Source organism: Nomascus leucogenys, chromosome 9 (genome assembly GCF_006542625.1).
Source record: "Nomascus leucogenys isolate Asia chromosome 9, Asia_NLE_v1, whole genome shotgun sequence".
In the NCBI taxonomy this organism is placed as follows: Eukaryota; Metazoa; Chordata; class Mammalia; order Primates; family Hylobatidae; genus Nomascus; species Nomascus leucogenys.
Window position 1 is genome coordinate 41549802 of NC_044389.1, and position 27545 is coordinate 41577346.

General features: G+C 34.1%; 1 protein-coding gene across 22 annotated transcripts in view; it reads right to left on the reverse strand.

Annotated features, from left to right (window-relative positions):
- The window catches only part of ADGRL3 (adhesion G protein-coupled receptor L3), an 871587-nt gene that overhangs the window by 384015 nt on the left and 460027 nt on the right, over positions 1-27545 (reverse strand). For all 22 annotated transcript variants that reach the window (XM_030818870.1, XM_030818875.1, XM_030818872.1 and 19 more), the window contains one exon: positions 6061-6170. In XM_030818870.1, coding sequence (XP_030674730.1) covers positions 6061-6170 — 110 coding nt within the window. The remainder of the gene's footprint in view (positions 1-6060; positions 6171-27545) is intronic.

Consider the following 27545-nt stretch of genomic DNA (forward strand, 5'->3'; position numbering starts at 1 on the left):
TCTGTATGTTCCTAATGTGAAATGCTTAATTGCTTAAGCTAACATTGTAAATTTTGGGACTCTAAGCCCCACTTGACTGAACTCCTTGAAGGAGGACAGAATCTTTATCTTGGTTTTTGACCCCTAATATTTTATTATAGTGCCTGGTATGCATTAGGTACTCAATAGATGGTGAATGAAAGGAAGATAAAAGAAGGGGGTCTCACAAGCAGGTAATATAATCTAGTTGAGAATAACTTCCATGCACATGTGAAACAGTCCAACAAAGGTAGGAGGGAGTTTATGATTAGAACCTGTAAGAAAGTATACTTGCTGGGCACAGTGGCTCATGCCTGTAATCCCAGCACTTTGGGAGGCCTAGGCGGGAAGATTGCTTAAGACAGGAAGATTGCTTCGAGACCAGCCTGGAAAACATAGTGAGACCCTGGGTCTACAAAAAAAAAAAAAAATTAAAGAAAGAAAGTAACTCCAGCTATGCTTCCTATTTTCTAAACAGAATGATGATAGCAACATATATGAATATAAGCAGGGTTTAAATTAATTATTAATTAACCATTGGTTCATTTCCCAGAGCTTCATGAATCATCTGTTATATAAAAGATTCTGTGAAGGAGAGAGAAATTATTTGGAGGGAAAGAAACTGTGGTAAGGGAGAGAAAGAATGGGAGAGAAGAAAAAAAACATTCTGTTGCTCTTGTTATAAATATAATTCTAAAAAAATTTATATAGCTGATACAGAGAGAGTAACATTTAAACAAGGGACAATACTTGCTATATTATACAAAGGCATACATAATAATGATAATATGAAAAAAGGTGGTTGCTGGTAACATTCTTGAGGATTGTAATCACCAAGTGATTTGGAGAAACTAAAATTTATATAATGTATATTTTTAAAAATAGATCCTTCTTTTGAATTAATAAGGTCTTATTTGCAGACAAGAGTTTTTGTGTTTATCATTCTAGCAATGTATGCAGTACTTTTGGAGAAGCCATTTGACTAAATTTTCTTTCTTCTTCCAGTCCTTCAATACATATTTATTGAGTATCTACTGTATGTATGAAACAGAAAAAGGCACTGGAAAGAAATTAAAATATACCTTGGACATTTTTGTGATCTTTCTAAAATTAAAAGTATCAGTTAATTTCAGCATGATGACTTAAAAATATGTAATTATTTATTTACATAATAGTAACCAAATGTGTACACATTTAAATATGCACTGATTTGGACATTAGTTGCAAAAATGTATTTAATCATTTATAATTAAATATTTAGATTGTTTTAAATGCTAAATGTGTAATACATTTTTCTTTTAGTAAAAATGATTAAACAGTTATATAATTATTTATAAATATCAATTTTCCAATAATGCTCATTTTTCTTGCCTGTTCATAAGGATAATCATGCACACAACTATTCAAATGGCTAAAGTGACTAGTGAGAAAGTCTTAAGTGCTATAACAAGGTTGTTTTAATCAAACATTCATTTCTAGTCACTTTCCAAATTGCGTACTTCCCCCTGCAATTTTCTAAGAAAATTCACCATGAGAGAAGATTGCTAGAATAAGTAATATATGCTTTATTGTTCTGAAAAAAAAAAAAGAAACAAAGAATTGAAGAGAAAAGCTGGATTGTGAGAGAAGACAAACACCTTTTGAGTGTAATGTGCGTGAAATTGTATGCCTCCGAAGAAAGACAATTTGTCAGCAGGATACAAAGTAAAGATTCTTTGCTCAGAAATACTCTGAGTAGGTGGTTGGTGGTTTTATTGTCTTCTCCCTAATACAAGTCATCCCTGTAACCCTGCTGAATGAAGGCAGCTCTAGATGACACAATTTCAATCTCAAATCAGGTCAGAAGTGAAGGAAGTAGGGTGAGAAGAAGAAGAAAGATGGAAGAACAAAAACGTGGCATTGGTAAATGTGAGGTTTAACCTCTTGAATATTTGGGTCATCTCCTAGGGAGAAAATATCCACTAAGGAAGAATATCAAACCTCCTAAGAAAATGCAAAGGCTACAAAAGTCATACTGGAACTGAGGTGTGCGGGGAACAGAGAAAAGTATTGATTCATCTGTTCCAAATTTTGTCGGGAAAAGTGTGCCTGTGAACCCAAACAAGAAAAAACAGAACAGAAGTAAGAAGGTAGGACTTAGAAAAGATTAAATGTAACTTCAGTGATTCTGAAAAATGAGTACAAAACACTCAAAGAAGGTGGTCTCAGTAAACAATTTAAAAACTAACTCTTCTTATTTTCTTTCTCGTTGGCATCTTTAAAAGTCTTATCATTTGACTGATTCAAGCTAAGATTCCTCTAAAGTTGTCATTGTTCAATTATGTACCTATTTAGTGACTCCTGAAATTCCGTGCAAAAATTATTGCAAGCTTTTCTCAGATACTTTACTTCTCTTATGTGATACAATGAACTTTATTGACTCTTTGTCTGTATTACCTTTAATATGCTTCATTATTATTGTTTACCTATAAATTTTGTTTTTCTACATTTTGTCCATGAAAAAAGTCTCACCTTAAAAATGAATATTGCCATGGAAACACACACACACACACTAGTATGTATAAATAAAAAAAATGTTTCTTCTACATATCAATATTAAGAATAAAACATTCATAAATAGTAAATATATTACTACAAACACTAAAGTTTGTGGTCATAAATCTGAAATGGAAATAGATATTACTAAACTGTATAACAAACAGAAACTAACATTGTTTGTTCAGTTGTTTAATTCCAATATTAATATTAAATCCTAAGTCTGAAATTTCCCTCACACTAATGAAATAGGGATCTTTTATCAAGAATCATAAAATATCATTAAGCACAAGGATTTTCTCTAATACAGGTAATTAAAAAAGTATTTTACTTAAGAGCCTCATTCTAAAGTGCAAGTAGTATTTTCACGGTACAAACTAGTTACTTCATAAAGGTTTGGGAAAATAAAAGTTTGCAATGATTCAGCTGCTTTAAGAAAAAGGACAAAAACGTCTTTAAAATAAATAGGTAAAGGACTAAGAAAAACAGCTTGGGCCCTTGAAACACTTTCTTTCACCACATGCCATTAATGTACTGATGAAAATTATGAGTTAAAAATATTATATAAGATTAAATACAATGAAATACAAATTAAATATAATGAAAATACAAACGAAAAACAATTACAGAGAGAAATACAGCGAGGTTCTTAAGAACAGGTATTAGAAACAGACCCAAATCTAATCGTTGCCATTCTCTAGCTAGTCTACATTTCACATGAGACATTTCACTTTATCTGCTGAACTTCAGTTTCCTCTTCAGAAAAATGGTGATACACATAACAAGGAGGATCTTGTAAAAATTAAATAACCTATGCATGTAAACAATATCGATGTAGAAAATGGCATGTGTTTAAGTGTCAATAAACTATAACTATTTTAAATAAGTAAATCTTCTCACCATTAAAGAGTCATTAATTTTATGCTTAAGAAAAGAAAAATAGCTGAGTGTTGTTATAAATCAGAATTTATTAATAGATCAGGGAAGGTCTACAAGGTGAGATCCAGGAAAAGGACCTAGCTTTTTGTTAAGTAATCAGACTATATTCTAAATCCAGTGATATGGTTTGCATGTGTGTCCCCTCCAAATCTCATGTTGAAATGTGACCTCCAGTGTTGGAGATGGGCCACGCAGGATATGTTTGTGTCATGGAGGCAGATCCCTCATAAATGGCTTGAAGGCCTCCTCATGGTAATGAATTCATATGAGAACTGGTTATTAAATAGAGTCTAGGAGCTCCCTTTATTGCCATATGATGTACCTGCTCCCCCTTCACCTTACACCATGAGTAAAATCTCCCTGAGGCTTCACCAAAAGCCGAGTAGATGCTGGTGCTATGCTTGTACAGCCTGCAGAATTGTGAGCCAAATAACTCTTTTCTTTCTAAATTACCCGGTCTGAGGTATTCCTTTATAGCAACACAAAACAGACTAACAAAAGCACTCATGCTCTCTGATCTCTGGTTGTCTTTCTCCTAAACCAATCTACCTTTCAAATGAGTCACTATAGTTTATTTTATGATTTATACTTTCTTTTCGATTATTTTCTTTTCAAATCATGTTAAGTTTATTAAATGAATTCCAATTCTGCATTGCACTTTTAACTGAAACATACTCCAGATAGTTTAAACAGACATGATCAGGCTACAACATATAAATTAAACCAGTGTATAAACTGGCAAGTGAGTATACCTGAGTGTATAATTCTTATTTACTAAAATTATTAGATACATATTTTGATATAATATTTCTAAGGCAGGCAGTAAACTTTCAGGATTATCAGAACTCTCTAAATATAGGACATTAAGGAACCAAATTACCAATCTCCAAAAATTTATGAGAGAAAGGAAATCTGTGGTAAACTATAATCCTTTTATGTAAAAGTGTACGAGCAAGTTCTTATTTATATTAAAGTGATTTCAGTAGATGATATTTCAGAATGAGTTTGGCAGAGGATTTTGAAGTGGCTATCCTCAAAGACATTTTAAAGTAATACAGGAAATTGAAGAGACAGCTGTGAAATTCTTTAATTTAAAAAAAAATGATAAAATCTACAATCTGAAATTTTACTTCAGCTTTTATATTTCAAAATATGAACATAAAAATATGAATGTAAGTTTCCTAAAACTGTCTTTAAAATCAAGGTATAACTTATTGTGTTTTTAAATAAAATTCGTTGATAGAACAGGAGTCTTTATATTTCACGAAGGTCTTATTATGCAACCCAAGTATAATTGTCCCAATTCCAAGATGGTTTACAAATTTTATTTCCTTATAATATCACTAGTGAACAATAATCGTCAGTAGGGGCTTTATCTTTTCATAGAAGGGCCAATAGATATAACAATATAAGAAGCGTAACCTAAATGAGATATCAATAAATCCTGTACTCTGAGGCTTTTTCATAACAATGAAGATCAGCTTATAAAACTTCACAAGATGAACTTTCTCTAATCATTCATTCTATAAATGAAGCTGAATGAAATGTTCTCTGAATTGTTTTCACTATTATTTTAAAATTTCAATTCATCTCTTATTGGCCAAATTTCTATTACTGAAGTATTTATACTTCCAGCTCATGAGTAGTGTCCTGCTTCTTTAATAAGTGTGAATGAGGCAAGCCTAGAACTATCTTTACAAAAGGAAACTTGCTGATCCCCAGATACTTTGCTTCTTATGAAACATCAAAGGAAGTTGAAACCTAGGATTTGTTTATGATCCCAGGTGTTTTCTATCTCTGGGATAAGCTGAATATCTATTATGAGAATACATAATTTCCTGAGTGATTTTCACTAAGAATCTCATAAATAATTAACGAGTTAGATACAAAAATTGTTTTGAGATGGTGATTCTTATTTTGAGTGGGAAAGTCAGAAAATGTTTCATTTTAGATTTTTTGATTCTTCATTATTCCTGAAGAAAAGATATGTTGTTGGCATATACCATACCTGATAAAAACATTGCAAAGACATACTTCTTGAAGCTGTAAGACATATAGCCTGAAGAGTACTTCAAGTTCTTTTAATCTTTATTTTTTCTTTCTGGTCTACTCCTTCTGGATGAATATATTTCTAATTCCCAAAATATTGGCAGCAGATGAAGCTTAGATATAATTCTTCTATCAAATTCAAAATGTATCAATTGCTACACATTATATATAAATTTGTATTGTTCATTTTCACCTCTTATCTGCTTGGACCTGGAGAATTGGTATAACACTCCCCCAACCTTTTTCTAAATGTTTTATATTCTTGCATTAATTAAGAAAAGTGTGTTAGAACAGGCATTCATATACAGAAATAATCACAAGTAAACGCCGTAGGATAGGGTAGGCAATATCTAATTCTTCTGATGGCAGGGAGGGTCTATGATTCTCGAAAATTAATATTAGCCAATTTTTTCATTTAATTTATGTGATTTATGTTTTCATAGAGAATATTTGTCAATGCATGCAAAACACAGTTTAATATCTTTTCTCTTTCCAAGAAAAGTATAGGAATATACATACTGTAAGGGACACATTCATACTGCACTTCAAGGTATTTATAGGTTCCTGGACACGGGTCTGGAAAAACGTCAGGACCTGCCACCACTGCACACTGGGTTCTGTTATTGCATCTGAAGTCAAAAGAAAGGAAAAGAAGTAGTAAGCTTATGCAAAGTTAAATTATTATCAACATCAACACTAATTTTATTTTAGTTCCTGTTATACAGATTTAAATAAGATTTTGCTTTAGGCCTATTAAGAAAATATCCGTAGTACACTTTTTAGAAACTAGACATTAAAATCAATCTATTCAGCTTGCTCATATTAGCTAATTTAATATTTGGTTGAATACAGCATAATTTCTAGTTAGAAGTTAAATATTGCTGAAGCAACACTAACTGGTCCACAGGATATTGCCAATGTAACACAAGTAGGAAAGACTATTTGATAGGAAAGACTCACTCCGGTACAAAAAAAAAAGTATTTTAGAAAATATAACCACAGAGTTTATTAGGCAGTTGTAAAATAAATTCACTGACTATGACGACATTCATTTTAAAGGTATCAAAAGTGGTATTGAAAAGGTTTATCTCAGCCTAACAGATTAGTAAAAAGTTAATATTTAAATGTCAAAATGGATATTTGAATTTATTTTGTAAAAATTAATATAATATTACTACTTATTAAAACCATTTTAGGAATTAACTGTCATGTTCCTTTTGTTCAGCCAAATAATGATATGATCCTCATGGATTACTTAACACAAAGGTCAATATCTTATAAAATAATGACTTTAAATTTATAAAAAGAATAATGACATACCATTATTAAAACATAAATATACGATGGAAGTGGAGGTTATCATGTTAGGTGAAATAAGACAGGTACAGAAAGACAAACTTTGCACGTTCTTATTTATGGGAGCCATTAAACCCACGGAGCTATAGGGTAGAAAGATGGTTACCAGAGGCTGGGAGGGGAGTGAGGGGTAGGGAGGGGAGGAAGTGAGGATGGTTCCTGGGTACAAGAATGGTTAGAAAGAATGAATAAGACCTAGTATCTGATAGCACAATTGGGTGACTACAGTCAAACGTAATTTAATTGTACATATAAATGGATTGTTTGTAGCACAAAGGATAGATAAATGCTTGAGGTGATGAATATCCCATTTACCCTGATGTGATTATTACACATCGCATGCCTTTTTCAAAATATCTCATGTTCCCGTAAATATACACATCGACTATGTTCCCACAAAAATAAATAAATAAATAAATAAATAAATAAATAAATAAAACTTTCTAAGCCACAGAAAAAGAAAAAAAAACATAAATACAAACTTGGGCACTTTTGTGGCAATTAGGCTAAACAAATCTAAATTGATTAATTCATGGGGAAAAACAAACATGTTGAAATTAATTATAATTCTGAAAAAGATACCCATATTCACAGTGGACTAATTACTGAGAATTTCACGCAGAAACGTTCTAAATTCAAAAATTTATCCTTAAGTATATTTTCTATAAAAAGCTAATGGTTTTTCCTACCCATAATATTGGCACTAACTCTATAACATGAGATACTCTAATTATCCCCTGTGTTTTATGTTCTTGTTTATTCATTTCAGAAATATAATACCTCAGGGCTAGATTCTTCTGTTAATTCCTTGAGGAGATGTTCTGTTCTCTGATGTGACCTCAGAATACTTGCAAGGATACTGGCAACATAAAGAGCATCTAGAGCAGAATTAACTTTGATTTAGTGTAAAAATACGTTGTGTTTACCGGAGGCTACCATTTGTCAGGCTTAATGAGGATTTTATTTAGTCCCTAAATTTGATTCATTAATGAATGTCTTAAACTGAAAAATATATTCTGTGTTATCAGTGAAAGATGAATAAAATCTAATACTCCACACTCATCAGGCAATTTAGCATAACAGCTAATCCTGAGGGTTAACAAGTTGTAAGGTTTTTCTATGTCAGAGGCTGATGATCAGACAAATGTATAATAACATTAAGGTAAATGTGGCTGTCCTCACACATGCACCACAAATATGTTATCTTGCTGTTTTGGTGTCCTCACACCTTCTTAAAATAGTAGATCTTTCATATTACAAAGAAATTATTTGAAGAAGCTCTTCAAGTGACATGTTTTTAGCAATTAAAACAATACAATTTTCATATTACACCTTGAATATACAACCTCATAAATCCATCTCAGGTTTTTAATACAATAGGCAGGGATATGAACTCATAAATTTATTTTTGTATTTGTTATAGAAAAATTAGCAATTATCAGGAACACATTCAAAGTAGACATAATGGAAAGGTGGCACTATAAAATTTAATATAATGTAAATATTCTGTAAATGTAATATTAATTCTAATGTGTGAATATTTATACATATCTCCTTTTCTTCCTATCTTGGTCTACAGTCATTTTATTCCCTATTATTAACCTTTTTAATTACCACAGCTCTAATTTTTAAAAATGTATTTAGAAGCAATATCTACTCTTGTAATTTTCAGATACAAACAGGCAACTGTAAATATTTTATTTAAGTACTCAATGTACGATATAAACAGATCAGCTTACTACTCATTTCTGACCAGAGCAAAATAGTCAAAATTTACAATTATGGAAGAATATGTTGCACAGAAAGTTGTGTTGAATCAATAAGGATTTCAAATGGTTATGTTTATATAGATTAGATAAGAAAACATAACCTGGAGTCTATACACATCCATCTATCTGTCTGTCTGTCTGTCTATCTATCTGTCTATCTACCTAAAAATGCATCGACAAATTTACATATTATATATTATCAAGTTGTAAATTACTAATTATTTATCTATATGTAAGAAAATTATAAAAGCAACGATCTGTTGTAAATATTAGTTACCATTGTGAGTTCCAAATAGCTTATTTAATATTAACCGAAGATGAGTCAAGAAAGCCTTCTAATTAATGAGATAGTGTCTGTTCAGTGGTATATAAAACAAAAAATGTTATGCCTATAATATATTTATAGTCATTATCATCATTGTTCTATATAAAACAGCAGTAATTTATAACATTCACTTTTCAAAATAATTTATGATTCTATTACTATATCAAAAGTTCATTATAAATTATGATTATTAAAAAATAAAATGGAAAAGGTAGATTCGATCTCTGGAATACTATTTTTATATAGGATACATTATAATATTGATTGTTTAAAAACTAGCTATATTTTGAAAACAGGAGTTTAAAGGTTCTGTCCTTTTCTTCGCTTTCTTTTTTTAAATGACTTCAGTTACCGTGAGTTAAAATGAAATTAAGATATAATTAAAGATTTGTAAACAATTTAGTCCACAAAGACTCCTTTTATAGTTATTTCAAAATTTTTAAAAGTAAATTCATTCTAAAATACTATAGATGAAAAAAGTGAGATAAAGTAATCTAATGTTCTCAAATGCTTTAGTTTCATTGTTTATTTTTAATGTAAACATAAATTAAAAGCATGCTTTTCTGTATCCCTCTTACCTGATGTTTTGATACATGTATACAATGTAAAATGATTACTACAATAAAGCTAATTAACATATCCATCATCTTACAGTTATATTTTACTGTGTTGTAGAAGTATATAATACAGTATTGTTAACTGCGGTTACCAGGCTGTATATTAGATTTCCAGAATTTACTCATTCTGCATTACTGAAACTTTGCACCCTTTGATCGACATCTCCCCATTTCTCCTATCTCTCTAGCTTCTGGAAACTACCATTCTACTTTCCGCTTCTAGAAGTTTGACTTTCTTAGATTCCACATACAAAAGGGATCAAATAGTATTTGTCTTTTGATGTCTCACTTACTTCATCTAGCATAATGTCCTCCAGGTTCATACATGTTATCACAAATGACAAGAGTTTCCTTCATTTCTAAGGCTGAATAATATTCTATTATATATTTATGTATATCGCATTTACTTTTTATCTATTCATCTGCTGATGCCAGTTAGGCCAATTTCATATATCTTGTTTATTGTGAATAGTACTGCCAGGAACATGAGACTACAGATATCTCTTTAAGATACTGATTCATTTCTTTTACACATCCATACCCAGAAGTAAGACTACTGGAACATATGGTAGTTCTATTTTTAATTTTTTGAAGTACCTACATGCTGTTTTCCATAATGGCTATACCAATTTACATGTCCATCAATAGTATACAAGGATTCTCTTTCCTCTACATTGTCATCAACACTTATTTTTTGTCTTTTTGAACATAACTCTTCTAACAGGCATGCAGTGATATCTCATTGTGTGGTTTTGATTCACATTTCCCTGACGATTAGTGAAGTTGAGCACTTTTTAATATATCTGTTGGCCATCCATTTGTCTTCTTTTAAGAAATATTTATCATGTTTCATTGCTGATAGACTGAGTCCACTTTTAAATTAGGTTATTTGTTTTCTTGCTATTGAGGTGTTTAAATTCCTGATATACATTGGATATCAACCCCTAAATAAACGTGTAGACCAATGGTACAGAATAGACAGCCCGGAAATTAATCCACACGTTTATGGTCAATTAATTTTCAACAAATGTGCCAAGAATACACAATGAGGAAAGGACTGACTCTTCAGTAGAGGAAGCTGGGGAAACTGGATATCTACATGAAGAAGAAAGAAGCTGGATCTCTATCTCACATGATATACAAAAGCCAACTCAAAATGGATTAAAGATTTACATGTAAAACCTAAAACTATAAAACTATTAGAAGAAAACATAGGTAAAAATCTTCTTAAAATTGATCTGGGCAATTTTGGGGGGAATATGACCCCAGAAGCACAGGTCAAAAAGCAAAAATAAACAAATTGGAGTGCATCGAACTACAAAGCTTCTGTACAGCAAATAAAACAATTAACCAAGTGAGGACACAAGCTACAGAATGGGAGAAAATACTTTTAAACCTACTTGTCACTTCTTTCTGAGATGAATTATGCTACCCTCACTTTTACAGAAGACGGAATGAAGATGTTAAATGGCTTTTCAGACTCTCAGTAATCAAATAATAGTCAGTGGAGTCCAGAACAGTGGCCTGAAAATCATGATACTGCTGTCTTGTGGGAGAATGAGTCATACATTTCATGGTCACTCTGGGACCCTGATTTAATCCACCCTGACCTGATTGGTTCTCAAGAGTACTATGATGATCTGATGAAATAAAGACCATCTGCGAAATATCTGAGTGACCCAGAATTCATTCAGTCATGATGTAGATCAGGCATTATATAACCAGGCCCTCACAATTCGAATTGGCATACAGAAATTGGAAAGATAAATTTCAGAGCATAGTAATAGTATGATGCATATTTATTTATATATAGACTTTTCCACAATCAAAAAGATATGCAATTTTAATTTAACCCACATAGAAACCTCCAATTTACATGTAACTGTCACCTATTGATCATGTTTAATAAATGTTAGTTAATATGTTGAGTTCTATTAGTTATCAGCACTAATTTTAAAGCAATATTGTTTAATTCAAGAATGTCATATGATGACTGTCATAGAAGATACACATCTTCCCAAACCACAGATTAGTAATAGGAAAGATAATCATTTACTGTTAATTTGTCCATTTCAACATGGTTCATTGCAGTGTAAGTGTAGTAAGTGTGACAATGAAAAAGTCATTTGTGGGTAAACTTTTCCTCTATTTGCCACAACATACAGCACCATACAGTAAAAATGATATTGCTGGATTTACATGCATATTGACTATTCAAATAATTAGCCCATTTTTTCCTGCTAATTTCAGTAAAATTGAGAGAGGAGGCAGGTAGGGGCTGTTTAGGCAGATAAAGAGGGAGAGTTTCAGAAGGGGGACAATGCCTGCAAGAACACACCTATACCGCCCCTGTTATGTAGCTAGCAGGAGGGAATGTGGTTAAGAACTTCCTGTTATACCAAGATGCTTGCTCAGAAAGGACTTTCTAGTTGCCTATGCAGGCACAAACAAGGACCAAGGATATCCTACAATGACCCTGAACTCCTTATAATTCTATGAGCATTCATTTAGGCATTCATGGGTAATCCAGATGGAGTTACTATGGCCAATCCCAGGCATACACAAACACAACACCCCTGGGGGGAACTTTACCCCTCCCATTAAGGCAGAACCCACAGAAGACTCTTTTTCTGACACATAAAAGACCTAGAACTCAGCATCATTTTTTGCAATCATCTTTGGGTCCCCTCTTGCTGCTGAGAGCTTTTCTGTCACTTAATAAATCCCACTCTGCCTTACTCACTCTCTGGTGTTTACATGCCTTATTCTTCTTGGTCATGGGGCAAGAATTTGGACCTTGCTAAATGAAGGTGTAAGAAGACTGCAACAAAATGATGTTTCTTTCACTTCCATTATACTGGCAAAAATTAGCAGCCCACTATCTCATGTTCAATTATAACATACTTGTACATGAAGCATATAAAAATAAGCCTTAAACATATTTTTTAAAAATTCTCACATAATAGACATATAAAGATGATATTAGTTGATTGCACAGCACTACAGATCTAACATGGTATCATTAAAATAATATATATATATATTTTTGAGACAAAGACTCACTCTGTCACCAAGTTGGAGTGCAGTGGTGTGATCTCAGCTCACTGCAATCTCCAACTCCTGGATTCAACAGATTCTTCTGCCTCAGCCTCCCGAATAGCTGGGACTCAAGGTGCGTGACACCACACCTGGTTTATTTTTGTATTTTTAGTAGAGATGGGGTTTCACCACGTTGGCCAGGATGGTCTCGATCTCTTGACCTCATGATCCACCCGCCTCGGCCTCCCAGAGTGCTGGGATTACAGCATGAGCCACCGCACCCAGCCTAAAATAATTTAAGTAAAATATTGTAGTGTTTACATACTGGGAATGTAATTCACAGGGGTTCTAGGTTAATAAACCCTTCAATTATGAATGTTTATCCCGTTCTAAAGTCAGTGTACACAAACTATTCCTCAGAATGCTAAGAAACTTTTTAAATGAAGTTTCAGTCATATATAAAACTCCACTGAAAAGCACTGACTTTTTAAAGACAGGATAGGATAATGTTAAAAAATAGTGCCTCGTGCCTTTTTGGTAGCAAAATTAATCATATGAATTTATATTAGCACTTATTAAATAATATTTATACAAAAGCATGTGTTATGCAAAAACACATCCACTTAGTATACCCAAGAAGTTCATAGCATCTAACAGATGATGAATCAGTGCATGATTCATATAGGAAGATGGAATTATTCTCCAAGAGGAAAATATTTTACAGATACCTTATAATTTAAAAAGCCACATCATATTATATTAATGTTTAAAATCTCAAAATAGTTTAGGTGATCACAGTAACTATGGGTTTTTAGTTCTCAGGATGGAATGCAGCAATAGAAGAAAACATAAATAGATGCATATATCAGTAGTATTTTGCTCAATGTCAATCAACTGAACAATTCACTATTTTCCTCCTCAAGACAGCAGCTTCCTTATTTTCTACTGCCTGTCATCCTAAGACTTGCTTATATGACATTCATTCTGAACTTAAAAGACCAAAAAAGATGAGACAACTATCTAATGGTAGAAAACAAATTATGTAGGTCATAAAGGAATCAACTAGATTTCAAATAAAAAGAGACTAAATGGCTACGAAATAAAAACATTAATCATGATTAAAAATAAAAGTTCTCCCATATATATATTGTAGCCATACATTCAGCATTTATTAAAAAGTTTAATGATGTTGTCCACTTACAATTTAAGGGGCAATTTAAGAAGAGTTATAAAAGTAATAAGACTCCTAATCTGGCTTTTAAAAAAATTTTTTTTGAGACAGGGTCTCACTCCATTGTCTAGGCTGGAGTGCAGTGGTATGATCTTAACTCACTGCATCTTTGATCTCTGCAGCTCAAGCTATCCTCTTACTTCAGCCTCCCGAATAACTGGGACCACAGGTACACAAAACCATGCCCACCTAATTGTATTTCCTTTTTGTAGAGATGAGGTCTCACTGTGTTACCTAGGCTGGTCTCAAACTCCTGGGCTCAAGCAATCCTCCCACCTCAGCCTCTCAGAGTGTTGGAATTACAGGCGTGAGCCACTGTGTCAGGCCTCCACTTTTTTTTTTTTTTTTGAGAAAATTGTTTGTAAATCATAAACTAAAAGTACTATAGGATCTTTCAGAGGACATTATGCCAATGCATGTAAATGAAGACCTGTGATTCATAAAGTGATTCTCTAGCTCCAATTCTTTCATTTCCTATATTCTTTTATTTCCTATATTCTTTTATATGTTACTTCACTAACATTCCGTTACCTTAAAGAAATATAATTTGAATCCAGCAAGTGAAAATATAACCAAAGAGATGCGTAAGGAAGACTGTGGAACCTAGGATATTGTATTCATTTTTTTTTGTTGCTTCTATATCAAACTATCACTAACTTAAAGGCTTAAAAGAATGCAACTTAATTATCTTATAGTTCTGAAGGTCAGAAGACCAAACTAAATCTTGCTAAAACCAAGATGCTGGCATGGTTTGTTTCATAAGAAAGCTTTGGGGAAAATCTGTTTCTTTCCTTTTTTCTAGACTCTGGAGGCTGTGCCCTCATTCTTCGGCTTGTGGCCCTACAACACAGCACCTTTTCTTACTCATTTCTAAAGTCACATCACATTTCCCCTCTTCCAATCTTCCTATGTCCCTCTTAAAAGGACCCATGTGATTACATTTATGGCTCACCTTGATAATCCAAGATAATCTGCTCATCTCAAAAGCCATAAAGTTTCGTCATATATGAAAAGTCCCTTTAGCCATATAAGATAACATTTCACAGGATAAGATCATAATTCAAATATCAGGGTGGGGTGGGGGGTCATTATTCATCCTAACACATGTAAGTAAAAAGACATATCGAAAACAGTGTCTCTTGGAGTGGGCACCTTCAAGTCTTACCTAGTAAGATGCATGTCTGCCAAGGAGCATGGCTAAAGTGGTCATTATTCCTGTAATGTACACTTATTTTCCTTAAAAGGCATGTAAGCCACATTTATACATATTATCCTCTAGTACAAATAAATGTTCTGACTTTAATTTGGTTAAAAGATTATGTTTGTTTGTTTTGCTTTTATCACAATGAAATTCTCAGCATACAAAGCATATTGCTATAGATGACAGAAATTGAGCTACCTTTTAGCTGACCAAGAAAGGCAAACTTTTAAAGCATTTTATGGAAATTGGAATCTATTTTCAATTTGGACTTACATAAAACCTCATAAAACGTGAAATATCAAACATTGAGAAATTTTTAACCAAATCCACTGATTTGTATTAACGTTTCAGTGTTACTATATTTTTCTAGAAACAAATGAAAAATGACTCATGTTGATGGACTGAAATAAATCATTTTATTCTGACAAAATACAATTTATGAATTCTCTACCATATTACAAGATCTTATTTGCCTATGCTCTAAAAATTTTCAGTGGCAATTTAAAAAAATACTAACTTCTTTTGATTTTCTTACTATAAATGTATATTTATAAATGTATGAATCTTAAAGGCTTATTCCTAGGAATATATAAAATTGACTTAATAATATTCTGAAAATGTAGAAATGTGTTTGAAAATGTGGTAATCTTGCAAAGAAGTCTAATTTCCAAATACTCCACACACCTCTGGACAATATTTGATAAAACAAATTATCATATTCATCAGTCAACATCCATAGAATATTTCACAGCCCATTCCAAAAATAAAATGATTAGCTATGTCAGACACATGAGTAAAATTCATAGAAAGATGCATCCAAAATAAATGGAAATGTGCTTTTAAAATTAACAAGTTCACATACATTGCTTGGAAAAGCATTTCAGCCCTGCCTTCTGTACCAGTGATTTCTAAGCTGTAATCTTTCACTAGCTAAATGCTTTATCAATGGCCAGATAAAATGGTAAAAGGTTTTCATTTAAAAATAACCGGAATGGCATCTATATTCATTTATTACTATTTGTAGCAGCATTTTATTGCTGAATATTCTTTATTTGTATATATGGTTAACCAAATGAGTTGGAGTATGTGCCTGAATTCATTATCTGAAAGTGCAGCAAATAAAGATATTGTTTATTTTCACCTAATATAAAGGAGCAATATGTTATATGCACCTTATATATTGCATATGTTATATAATATACTACTTTATTTCTCTTAAGTTAAAACAATGTCCATTTCACTGTGAGTTAGTTAGGATATTATTATCTGAATCCATTTTACCAGACCACTTACTATTCTACTCTTTTTTCCTTTCTTTTTTTTTTTTTTTTTCTTCATCTGGGACAGATTTAATTCATTATACTTCAATGGAGTGCTGTAAGGCATTCTTTCCTTTTCTGAGCAACAAAAATGTCCTCTCCGCATGACTGGGCTGAGACAAGGAATGTCATACTGAATCATTTAGTTAAGACATTTTTCTTTCAATATGTGACATTTCCAAGTCAAATGACTTATGTATGTTTGAAAAAAGGAGAAACAGAATCAAACCTTTAGAAAGAGAAATGGAAAGAAAAGGAACTTTTACTAATACTAGATATTGAAGTCAAGTAACATGAAAGCCTTTAAAAAGAAAAATATAAGATGAGCTAGGAAAAATGGCTTTGACTTCCTCATATTTGCTTGTAATAAAGTTGTAAACAAAAGCGAAGGAATAACTGTGTGTGTGCATGTGTGTGTCTGTGTGTGTGCATATATACTTGGCTGTTAAAAAAGAAAAAATTACCAAAACAGGAATGCACAACAGAGGGAAATGAAGTCTGGCACCTAACTCTGTCATCTACAGATTTTTGAAGAGTGCAGTAGTAAGTTATACTACATAAAATAATCTTAGTCGTCTTCATGCTTTATAAGAATAATGTAACAGACATGGCATAGCATAAAAAACCATGAAGCAGAGCTCACAAATGCCAGTGACTGAAGACAAATAAATCTCAAGGCCTCCTTTCTCCATACATGTTTTAGCTCCCACTTGCTACTGAGTCTAGTCAGGCTGACTCTGATGTATTAAGTCCGGTGATGACTTTAGAGAGACACATCTCAATCCTGTATCCTACTGCTTCAATTTATGGTATCACCAGTAAGCAATAAATAGAAATCTCATGGCATTTCTATCAGAATGCTTCAGACAAAAACCAGCCAATGTAAATAAAAGTGGCTTAAAAATAAGAATCATATAATTTTGCATATTAAAAATTGAAAGGTGGGTTGGTTCTAAGTTGATTAATTCAGAGATTTAACCAGAGTCATTCCCATGGCTTGGATTTTATGAAATTCTTTTGGATTTTTCTTATGGTCTTAAGATGGTTAAGACGGTTACTGCATTTCCAGGTATTACTTGGAGATGATAACATAATCAGAAGAAAGTAAAGCTCTACCATGTTTTTTATTTTTGTTTTTGTTTTTTTTTTAAGATGGAGTTTCGCTCTGTCACCCAGGCTAAAGTGCAATGGTGCAATCTCGGCTCACTGCAACCTCTGCCTCTCAGGTTCACCCGATTCTCTTGCCTCAGCCTCCAGAGTAGCTGACACTACAGACATCCGCCACCATGTCCAGCTAATTTTTTTTATTTTTAGTAGAGACTGGGTTTCACCACGTGGCCAGGCTGGTCTTGAACTCTTGACCTCTGATGATCCATCCGCCTCAGCCTCCCAAAGTGCTGGGATTATAGGCGGGAGCCACCGCGCCCGGCAGTTCTGCCATTTAAAGAGTAAGAATATTCTACACATAAATCATTCAGAAGACTACCCCTTAAAGAACACTGGCCACATGACTCACTGCCTATGGCATGACAACATATTTATGCCTAAAATAATCACATAAGGGGAATGATGTTTACACGACCATCTCAGGACCTGAGAGGCACGCGGTTGCCTCTTAAGGACCTGGCCACCTACAGGAGATGGAACAAATAGGGTTTTTCTAGCAAAGAAGAAGAGGATGGGGGTTAGAGGATGGGTTTGTGGTAGGCAAACAACATTATATTACACAACATTCTCTCAAGTTCCCCTGTCTAATGAAAAGTACCTCATATTTAAGATACTATAAAGTTTGTACCACAATAACTAAGAACAAAAATAAACCTGAAACATATAAAAAATATGTTTTCAGACTTAAAGAACAATTATTTTACTTTAAATGTATATGATATGAGGCATTTTAGTGTATAGTCTGATTAAATACATTAAAATGATCCCTACTACGTGATCTTAGAAAGACATTAAAATGAGGCAACTCTTCCTTTATTGACCTGAAAAGAAAATCCATATTGAAATTTAAAATGAAAAGATTAAAAAAAAGTATTGTAGCTTATACACGCATAAAGGTAGAGAATGGCATGAACATATCTATAGCAACAGTGATTATCACTGAGGTGTAGGATAATTGTGATTTTCAGTTTCTTAATACTTTTTCTCCTGTTTTTAATAAAACAAATTAAACAGTTATTATTTCTTGATTATTACAAACCACATTTAAAATTTAAAGAGGATGACATTCTTTCAGGACTATCTGAATTAACTACTCCATATTCTGATAAAATTTAATGCTTTAAAAAATTTTACATATTTTACATAACATCTACAGAATGCAGCCTTCATAGAAGTTATTTTTTCTGTAATATTTCCCAATAGTTTCTCATATATTTACTACATATCTCTTTGCCCCCAAAACATTACATTTGTTTTCAGTACTGAGCCTCTTTTTAGGGATACTGTGCAGTTATAGATCACCTAGGATGTCTGGCATGATGGGAATCTAGATTGCCACATGCCTAGGAAGCCAGAACATATCATACACAAATGGATGACATCTGTTCAGTTGCCATAGGCCTTAAGATGATAACAGTGTTAGTTGATCTGTCTTAGAATGATTCGGATGACAACTTATGACATCTTGTAATAAGAGCAGACATTGTCTTCAGGGTTTGTTTCACATTTTTCTTTTTCAAATTTGTGGTTTTTATTTCATATTTAAGAGAAACATAGTAAAATGGAACTATAATACTCAATCCTAAACAATGAATTATCTGAAACATAGTCTTCATAACTTACATATGACTGAGAAAACCACCAACGTTTTAAAGTTTAGTTGAAAGAGAAAAAGGGAAAAAATTTGGTATTGTCACAGGAGCCTTGGGATGTCACTTTCCCATACAGAAACCTCTGTAGCCGGTGGCATGTTTGCCCGAGTTTTGCTCCGGCCTGCTGGGCTCATTCCCCCCACTTGACCTGGCAGGCTGCACTCAGCTTGTGCTACTGGCCTAGATCCCAAACCTGCCTAGGGTAAGCCAGGCACAGAGTGGTGAGGGGTGTGTGAGCAAGCGAGCATGGGGTCCCATCCGCTGCACACCACCAGGCACACCGGCTGCAGTGGGGTAGGCACCTTTAGGCAGAAGCACAGGTGCCAGCTCCCAGCGAGGCTGTGGCTGGACCAGGCATAGTACAAACAGCTTCTAGGGCTGGCATCTACGGCTGGCATTGGAGAATGCAGTTTCTGCTGGAATCCAGAAACTTGGAGATGCCAGGAACTGCAGAGCTCCAAAGAGGGTGTCACAGCCCTGGCTCAGGGAGCTCCTAGGTCTGGGCTCCCTGAAGGGCCACAGCTATTCTCACCTTCTCTCTTCTCTCCTTCCCATCACCCACAATGTAGTGAGCAAGGAGTGTATTTCAGCCCTGCTTGTGTTACAGCTCTTTCAGCCCTGCCATTTGGAGGGTCCCGAGTTCTTGTCCCATGTTCAGGAAGAATGAGGTACACAGACAAGTGAAGGGTAAGCAAAGCAAAGAGATGCTTTATTGAGTGACAGAACAGCTCAGAGGAGACCCATAGTGGGTAGTTCCTCTCCACAAGCAAGGTGTCCTGATGAGTGTTCAGCTTTCAGCAGAGAGGAGACCCACAGTGGGTAGCACCTCTCCACAGGAAGGTCATTCCATTGTCTGCCCAAGTCAGGCTGAATCCTAGCGTTTTTATGGGATTGGTCCATGCGTGGCCAGAAAAAAACCCTTAAGTTCTCACTCCATTCTGCAGGCAGCCCAGCCCCCAGACCTCAGGCTGTCCTTGGCCTGAAGATGGGGTTTCACTGGGGACCACCCCTTTCCACCCAGAAGCCTGTCGGCCTCCTACTGCCATTAACCTGCCATCCATGGTGCCCATGGGACACAGGCTGTTCCTGCTGAGGAGTGCCTGCAGGCCCATGCTGAGCTACACTCAGCCCCCACCTTTGGCCTTCCTCCCATGCTCATTGGCACCCAAAGTCTGGAAGTGGCCAAGGCAGCAGGCGGCTGGTATGTCAGTGCTGCCCTGAGTATGCACACACCTGGCTGGGTTGCAACAGTGCTCAGGCTTAGCCTAAACTTTGCTCCAAAACTGGAGTGAGAAGAGGCCAGGGCAGTGGGAGCACACACTTCTAAGCCTGCAGGGGCAAAGGGTCTTCCCAGGCCCCTAAGAGTGCAGTAATGCCTGGGTCCACAGTCATGGCTGGGCAGCTACAGCTGTGCCTGGGAGGGCAGGGCTCCTCCTGCGCCCGGCCCTCAGGAACACAGGGATGCTTGGGTCTAGAGCCATGGCTGGGAGGCAGCAGCTTCACACAGGGAGCATGAGGCTCCCGTCCTGCCGCCTCGGAAGGGAGCGGGACTTCCGTCTGTTCCCGGCACCTGCCAGCTCCGTGGAGCACAGCCCTGGCCTTGCCTCCCCGACTGTAGCTGGCATTATGGCAGTGGCCACTCCAGATTGGCTACCACTGCCTTCACTACAACCTGCTTTTCAGAAGGAAGAAATAACACTTAAAAGAACAAATACAAGGTATTTAGTTTCTAGTTTGCCATTTTCAATAATAGGCACTTGTTGCCTCTTCCTGCATTCAGAACAGATAAATAAATACTTAATGAATATTATATAAAATTTGAAGTTTTAGTCAAGGGACTTTTTAAATATTGATCCCAAATAAGATTACTCATTTTCTGTATTTTATTAGTTTGCTTTATAATTATGAAGTTAAAAATATGAAATATAAAGTATGAAATCAAATGCCTAATGCAATGTTCTGAAAGATATTATAATGAAATACACATGATCTCTATGTCTTGAACTTCAGAAATAAAATATTAATCAATATTAAGTCATAACACTGTTCTTTCCTTTAATAATTGTTTCCTTTAAAGAGACAAAGTTTCATAAATATTTCTGATAACTAACAACCACACAATGAAAATAATAATATTTGTATGAATACCTACTATGTAGTAGACTTTATTATTCACATATGTTACTTAGGAGAATGCTCTGATATAAGGCTGTGGTTTTCAATTTTTTCAAGAATATAGTCTCCCTTTATTAAGAAACCATAATTCTACTACAGGATAGTAGTTAGAGTTTTATTAGTTTTTGATTGAAAAAGTCAATAATGGAAAGTGATCGTTTTATCTTTACTATTTTTAAATGGGTCTATTCTGTATTATTCACAACAGATTGTATGCATATTAAAAAAATGCAATATGTGCAAATGTCAGGATATTGACAATGCTTAAAATGTGAAATAATTTTTAAAAACTCAGTCTAAAGCAAATAGGTTAGATATCATTAGTGAATAAACTCAGAAGTCTACATTTAATATTGTGAGAAACAAGACAAGTTATGTAACCTCTCAAGGCCTTAATATTTACTTATTTGTAATTTTAATCAGTGATTATTTTGAAGTAATAACATATAGGACAACATAACATACAACCCAGTTGAATATACATATTCAGTAAATGATGGGTTACTGAATCTAAGATATATGATCATACTTAAAAATAGTAAAAAGTAAGTTATTTGAAAAGGTATAAACAAAACAGGCTTTCTAAAGAAAATTGATCTAATTAATGTTTATAATGTAGATTCTAAATAAAATAAAATGATTACACAGGCAACCAAGTAAAGTATTCTACATCCAAACCACGCAGTTTCATTTTTGATCAATTGGGTTTAATGCGGAAAGTTACTCAGAAGAAAGACACCTCTTAGCACTATAAAAATCACTTTTCTTCCTTTACACTGGCTGACCATCTACTAAGATTATTAATGCATGGTAATCTTTATATCACTATGTCATTATACTTTATTCATCAACAGCTTAATTAGAGTACTCTTGATTAACAGAGACAAAAATAGGAAACCATTTAGTTAGGGAGAATTGGCCTGTACTTTAAGACCATCTCTATCTCCACATAAACAATATTTTTGGCTTTAGAGAGCTCTCCTTGCAAATAAATAATGACTAAATAAAAATCTATTCATTTAAAATAGATTTTAAAAAGGAATACATGTGGGTATAGCCAGAGAAAGTATGATTAAAATTACATATATGCTTTAAGAAAAAGATTCCGAATCAGAAGACAATTTTCAAAGTAACAATTGTGCAAGCAAACAACTTTATCCTTCTGAATTTTACTATACTCATGTAAAACAATAGGGACTGTAACAGAGCTTTACCTCCTTACATCAAAGTTAACACGGTGTGGGAAACTGTAGAGGAAATGTAAGTATTTTATAATTACATAGTATCATAACTTCAAAAGAGGTCTCACTGAAGTATGCATACACAAAGAAAGACACTAAAAAGCCTCACACATTTTTCAGGAATATCATTCAACTACTAAAGCCTAAACTTTTAGATTCCAGCCTCTGTGGCATCGTGTTTGGCATTTGGTTAAGGTGTGTTCCACAAAATCATTTGAGAGTGTTCCCTGAGTATCTTTCTCCGCTGTCCTCCAATCAGTCCGTATCCTACGTGTGCTCCTCCTAATCTCTGGTGTATCCCTTCTTAACCAGCTTCACTACAGCTTTTTTTTTTTTTTTTTTTTTTTTTTTTTGTAATCTTCACTTGATTTTCATGACCCAGCCTAGCATGAATACCAGGCTCTTCATAAGTAGTCTCTATTTTCTGATTAAATTGAGTCTCTGGTGGTTCTAAAATGGGAAATGCAAAATATAAATATCTGAAAGTGAATATGTAAGCTATAATTTCTTTCATTTATATTTTATAGGTATGCATGAAGAAATTAAGTAATTTCCCCAAGGCTGTATGAACAATGAAGACCCTGGGAAAAGAACTAACTTCTCTTTGTTCTCAATTCAAGGTATTCCTGCTTCCTTTTTCTGTAGTAATGGGACAATATAAAGCCAGTTATTAGATATTATGTGACATTTTTAATCTTTGTAATCTTTTGTATCATAAGACCTGTTTTTTAAACAGCAAATTAGATTGTTCATTTAATCAACATGTATTAAAAGACTACCATGTGTCCACTGCTGGGAACAAATATAAATTAGACATGGGACATGCTTTCAAGACCTCAGTATCTCTTAGAGGGGACAGGCATCTGGACAGGTTATCAGTATATGGTAGGTTTAGTGCACTTATGCACAGATGATACGAAAATACATAAGGGTCACTATTACAGATTGAATTGTAGTCCCCAAAATGATATGTTTAAGAGCTAACCTCCAGGAGCTCAGAATATGGTGTTACTTAGAAATAAGCTTGTTGCAGATGTAATTAAGATGAGGTCATACTGGAATAGGGTAGGTCCTCAATCCAATTTTACCAGTGTCCTAAGAAGAGGGAAATTTGGATGCAGATACAGACACGCACAGGGAGAATGCCATGTGGTAATAGAGGCACAGATTGGAAAGATGCAGCTGCAAGTCAAAGAATGCTAAGGATTAACAGCCACAACCAAAAGCTAAGAAGAGGCAAACAATGATTCTTCAATAGAACCTTCTAAAACAGTATCTTGCTGATACCTTAGCACTTCTAGCCGCTAGAACTGTCAAAGTAAATTTATGTTGTTTTAAGCTACCCTGCTTGTGGTACTTTGTTACAACAGCTCTAGGAAACCAACACAGGTCCCTAACCTGGGCAGAGTAAGGGCTTTCAGGCCAGGTTTCCTGAAGGAGGAGACTCCAGAATTGATTGTTAAAGGACAAGTGTCAATCAGCTTGATGAAATGAATGAGGGTAGAAAAGGCATGGCAGGCAGATAAAAAGAGAAAGGGAATTGACACAGGATGGTAATGTAGTGATCTGGAGGTCACTACGCTCTTAGATTAGAAGGCACAGACTGAGAAGGTTGAAAGGTAAGCAAGGCTCAAATATAGAGATTTAATATAACATGTTAATAACTAATAGTTATTAACACACATTGATCACTTTCACTGTGTCCAACACTGTGCAATGTGTTTTCCTTACCTTATCTTGTGTAATCTTCAAAATGACTCTACTGGGGCCATTTAAGTGAAAAAAAACTAAGGCTTAGAGAAATTATGTTATTTATGTAAAGGTTATCCAGCTAATAATTATATGAGCCTGGACTGATATAGTTGATCATATGGAATCATAGAATATGTTATAAGCAAGGAACAATACGGTCTCACTGCTTTTGATCCAGGTAAGCCTGTCATTTTTGTAGAAAATGAATCGGTACAGTACAGACCTGAAGATATAAGGATCTCATAATGGAGATGGAAAAAATAAGTGAAGTCAAGAAATATTTAAGATGGAAAATTGGCAAGTCTTAATAACTAGTTGAAATGTCAGGAGTTGAGGGAGGGAAGAAGGTGGGCTCCAGCTTTGGAATATGAATTGATGGTGGTGCAACCCATGAAGAAAAGGAATACAAAAAGAAGCATAAATTATGGTGGACTGACTTTAGGAAAATGACAGATGAATCACTGGTTGTGTGTTGATTTGCATACAGTAAGAGCACTGAATTGCTGCTACCAAACCTCCAGTGTCTTTCATCAAGCATTTGATCCTCTGCAATACCATGCTAGAATGTGCCATGGGGGCAGACAGAAGCACTCCTCTCTCTTCCTCTCCAATGTTTATTGCAGTCCCTAAGAGATTTAGTCTAAATCTCAACCTCTGATGTCAAAAGGAATAACTTGGGCATTCATTTGGTTTTCTAACAGATATGTCTGAAATGTTTAGCCCTTTCCAATGCAATATGCATACATTTATAAAATTTGAATGTTTCATTGTTGTTTGTTTTTTTCTCCAAGGCAAGGGGACATTTTCAAAATTATTCAGAAGGCCTTGACTTTCTCAGAAATAAAATTTGAGAAATGGTTCAGGTACCTGTAGTTGGTTAAGCATAGTATTAAAAAGACAGCTTTGTTTGTTGGCTTTTGGTGTTAAATGAGAATTTTTATATCCCATTAAAAAAAACTGAAACTATAGAGAGAACAATACCTATGTGAATAAAATTCCCATACTCTCATATATTGATTTGAGTTACCATTGATTGGCAATATATTTTGAACATATGAAATGATAAACATTTATTTACCTAAGGCATATATATATATGTATATATATGTCTGCAGATTGGGGCTCTTGGGGGATATGAAGTTTGAGTGTGCTGCAGGGATGACAGACAGTCCCTTTAGGCATGAAAGAAGGTGGCTGTTTCGTTCTGCAGCATTCCCTATAGTCTAATTATAGAGCAATACCTGCGTCAGCTTAAGGGAAAGCCACTCTTACGGCTTCTCAGTTGGAAGCAAGTTATATAAAAATGATGGGAAAAATGGAGAACTCTAAGAGTGAAGTACAATCACAAGAGGAGAGAGGGGAAAAACACATGTTTTTTACTGGCTACTGTATTTCAAGCATTTTAATCCACTTGATAAATAAACACATGTTTGCAAATAAAAAATATCAAAAGAATAGATATTTGGCAAGAGTGTGCAAACTGAAGGATGTGTTTGCTGCTTTTGCAAAGGTAAAGGAATACTGGGAGACTGCCATTAAGAGCATGCCAACTTAGAAATGCAGCAGAAGTTTAACAGAGAGAGAAAATGGCAAGAGAGAAAAATTAAGCAGTTGGAATGTCCAAATGGACATCTAAAATGTTTAAATTGACATGAACAATCAGTCAACTAGCAAGCAAGATGGTATATGCTGAGTGAAAATATGGTTAAAGCTAGAAAATTCATTGTTTTATTATAACTCCCTAAATCCTACATTGGATTTCCTTTCTGTCAGTAGTGACCCAGTCTCAGAATGTAGCATACAACTGCTACATCTCAACTTGCCAGAATTTACACAAATACTTTTTGTAAAAAACAAAACAAAATAAAACCTTTTGCATACCTTTCAAATATCTTTAGAAAAATCCTTTCTTGACTTCCATTTTACCAAGGAACCAAATAACTCCCCTATATAGTCATTTTTTACCTGTGGTTTTAAAGTTTGGATTCCAAAACTAAGGAATATTGGTCTCAATAAATATTTACCCTACTCTTCAAGGACTTCTTGAGGCCACTGCATGCAACAATGAACAAAAGCCTCACAGAATCTGGCTTTTGTATATTTCAACCAAAAAATACCTTCATTGCACTTTTCTTTTTCACTCAACAAGTGGTCACATATAAGTTTAGCTTTGTATAGAAATCATAATCTGAGTCATACTAATTTTTTAAAGACATTTTAAGATCCTGTAGTACAGTCACACGTATAAGTGATAGTATCAAAAGATAGCATTAAGAAGCATTCATAAAATATGTGTTATTGTCTACTGAAAGATGAAAAGTACGCCTCACTAGAACATTGCCCTTTCATTTGATTGCCCTTTTGGCAACAAAGTAAGAATCTAATGCTTTACTTCAACATCAAAAACCTGTGATTAAGAAAATGCATTGCAAGCCACCGGGGAAAACATAACAGAGAAAACATAACTAAGTCAACCACCAATCCTGAATTTCAACATTGACAAGGAAACAGGCATTTTTCTTTTTAATATCAGTGAGTAACCACATTCCAAATATATCTAGAATATCAGGAATTTAAAAAAAATATGTTTTTACTCAAAATTTAAAGATACAAACATTCTATTTGTTTCATTTGAATTAAATTCAAGTTAACTGTACACTTAGAGTTCTGTAAGAACTAAAATAAATCTTATTTGGGAATTTCATGTGAAAGTATAGTGCCATTTTATATCACAATTTCCTATAGCACTCAAAAGATGGAAGTCACTGATTAGAAAACTTTTTGAATGAATCTATCAATTAAGAGAAAAATGACAACCTTCTTGCTACCGACCACAGCCCCAGCTTTGAGCCAAAATGCTAAAGAAGAAAGATGGACATTTACATAAAAACAACTCAAACTTTAGCTTAATTTTTTCCAAGTGTAAGTGTATTTCTGTTTTCTTCAAAGTGTATTTTTTACTTTTACTTTACTTTAATTTATTATAGTTAATACTGATGACTGATGGGTAAGCATGAGAAAACATATTACAATTAAAGAAAATAATAAATAATTTGCTAGTGAAAAATTTATATATATACTTTTGATTTTATTAAAGTGGTTTTTGAATGTATAACTTTCAAATTGCATCACAGAGGAAGAGAGGCAGACTTGTATCCGT